This window comes from Olea europaea, unplaced genomic scaffold (assembly GCF_002742605.1).
Source record: "Olea europaea var. sylvestris unplaced genomic scaffold, O_europaea_v1 scaffold38055, whole genome shotgun sequence".
NCBI classification, from domain to species: Eukaryota; Viridiplantae; Streptophyta; class Magnoliopsida; order Lamiales; family Oleaceae; genus Olea; species Olea europaea.
In genome coordinates, this window is record NW_019257465.1 from 1 (window position 1) to 964 (window position 964).

At 39.0% G+C, this 964-nt stretch overlaps 1 protein-coding gene across 1 annotated transcript; it reads left to right on the plus strand.

Moving 5' to 3' along the window:
• The first annotated feature begins 67 nt into the window (after positions 1-67).
• On the plus strand, positions 68-424 carry LOC111386946. Its single transcript, XM_023011447.1, has one exon. It carries the CDS (start codon positions 68-70, stop codon positions 422-424), a length of 357 nt encoding a protein of 118 aa, XP_022867215.1.
• The last annotated feature ends 540 nt before the right edge of the window (positions 425-964 follow it).

Consider the following 964-nt stretch of genomic DNA (forward strand, 5'->3'; position numbering starts at 1 on the left):
TTATTTAATTAGAGATTTTGAGAACCTGAGAATTGAAGTATTAACGTCATCAGTAAGGACATCGAAGATGTTAGCAAGTTTTATTGTGAAGCCGACACTCAGAGACAAAATAGTAGTTGCTCAGAAAGCTGACCCCTTTTTGGAAAAGATCAGGGCTGATGTGGGAACTGAGAAGATGAAAGGATTTGAAATAGTCGAAGACAAAGCCTTGATGTTTAAGGGTCGATTATGCGTGCCAAAGGATGAAGTATTGAGGAATGAGATTATGACTGAAGCTTATTCTACTCATTATGTCGCACACCCAGGTGGAACTAAAATAAATAAATATTTGCGTGATAGATTTTGGTGGAGAAATATGAAGGGAAATATATCTTTGTTTGTGTCCAAATGTATGGATTGTCAACAAGAAAAGGCTAAACATTAGAGGCCGTCAGGGCCATTGAATCCTATGGACATACCCGAATGGAAGTGGGAAAAGATTGCAATGGATTTTCTTGTTAGTTTTCCTAGATTAGTGAGAGGTCATGATGCAATCTGGGTAATTGTGGATCGACTTACAAAATCTGCTCATTTCTTGCCAGTTCAGACAACCTATAGCTTAGAAAAATTCGCACAGATTTATATCAGAGAGATTATGCGACTTCATGGTGTTCCAGTTTCTATTGTATCGGACAGAGACCCAAGGTTTACTTCAAAGTTTTGGATAAGCCTTCAGAAAGCTATGGATACCAAGTTAACGTTTAGTACTGCATACTATCTGCAGACTGACGGACAATCTGAACGAACTATCGAAGTGCTTGAAGATATGTTAAGAGCTTGTGTCCTGGATTTGGGTGGTAAGTGGGAAGACCATTTACCGTTAGTTGAATTTGCATACAATAATAGCTTCCAAGCTACTATCGGCATGGCACCATATGAGGCTTTGGTCGTCTATGTTGTTCGCCATTATACTGGGATGAAGTTG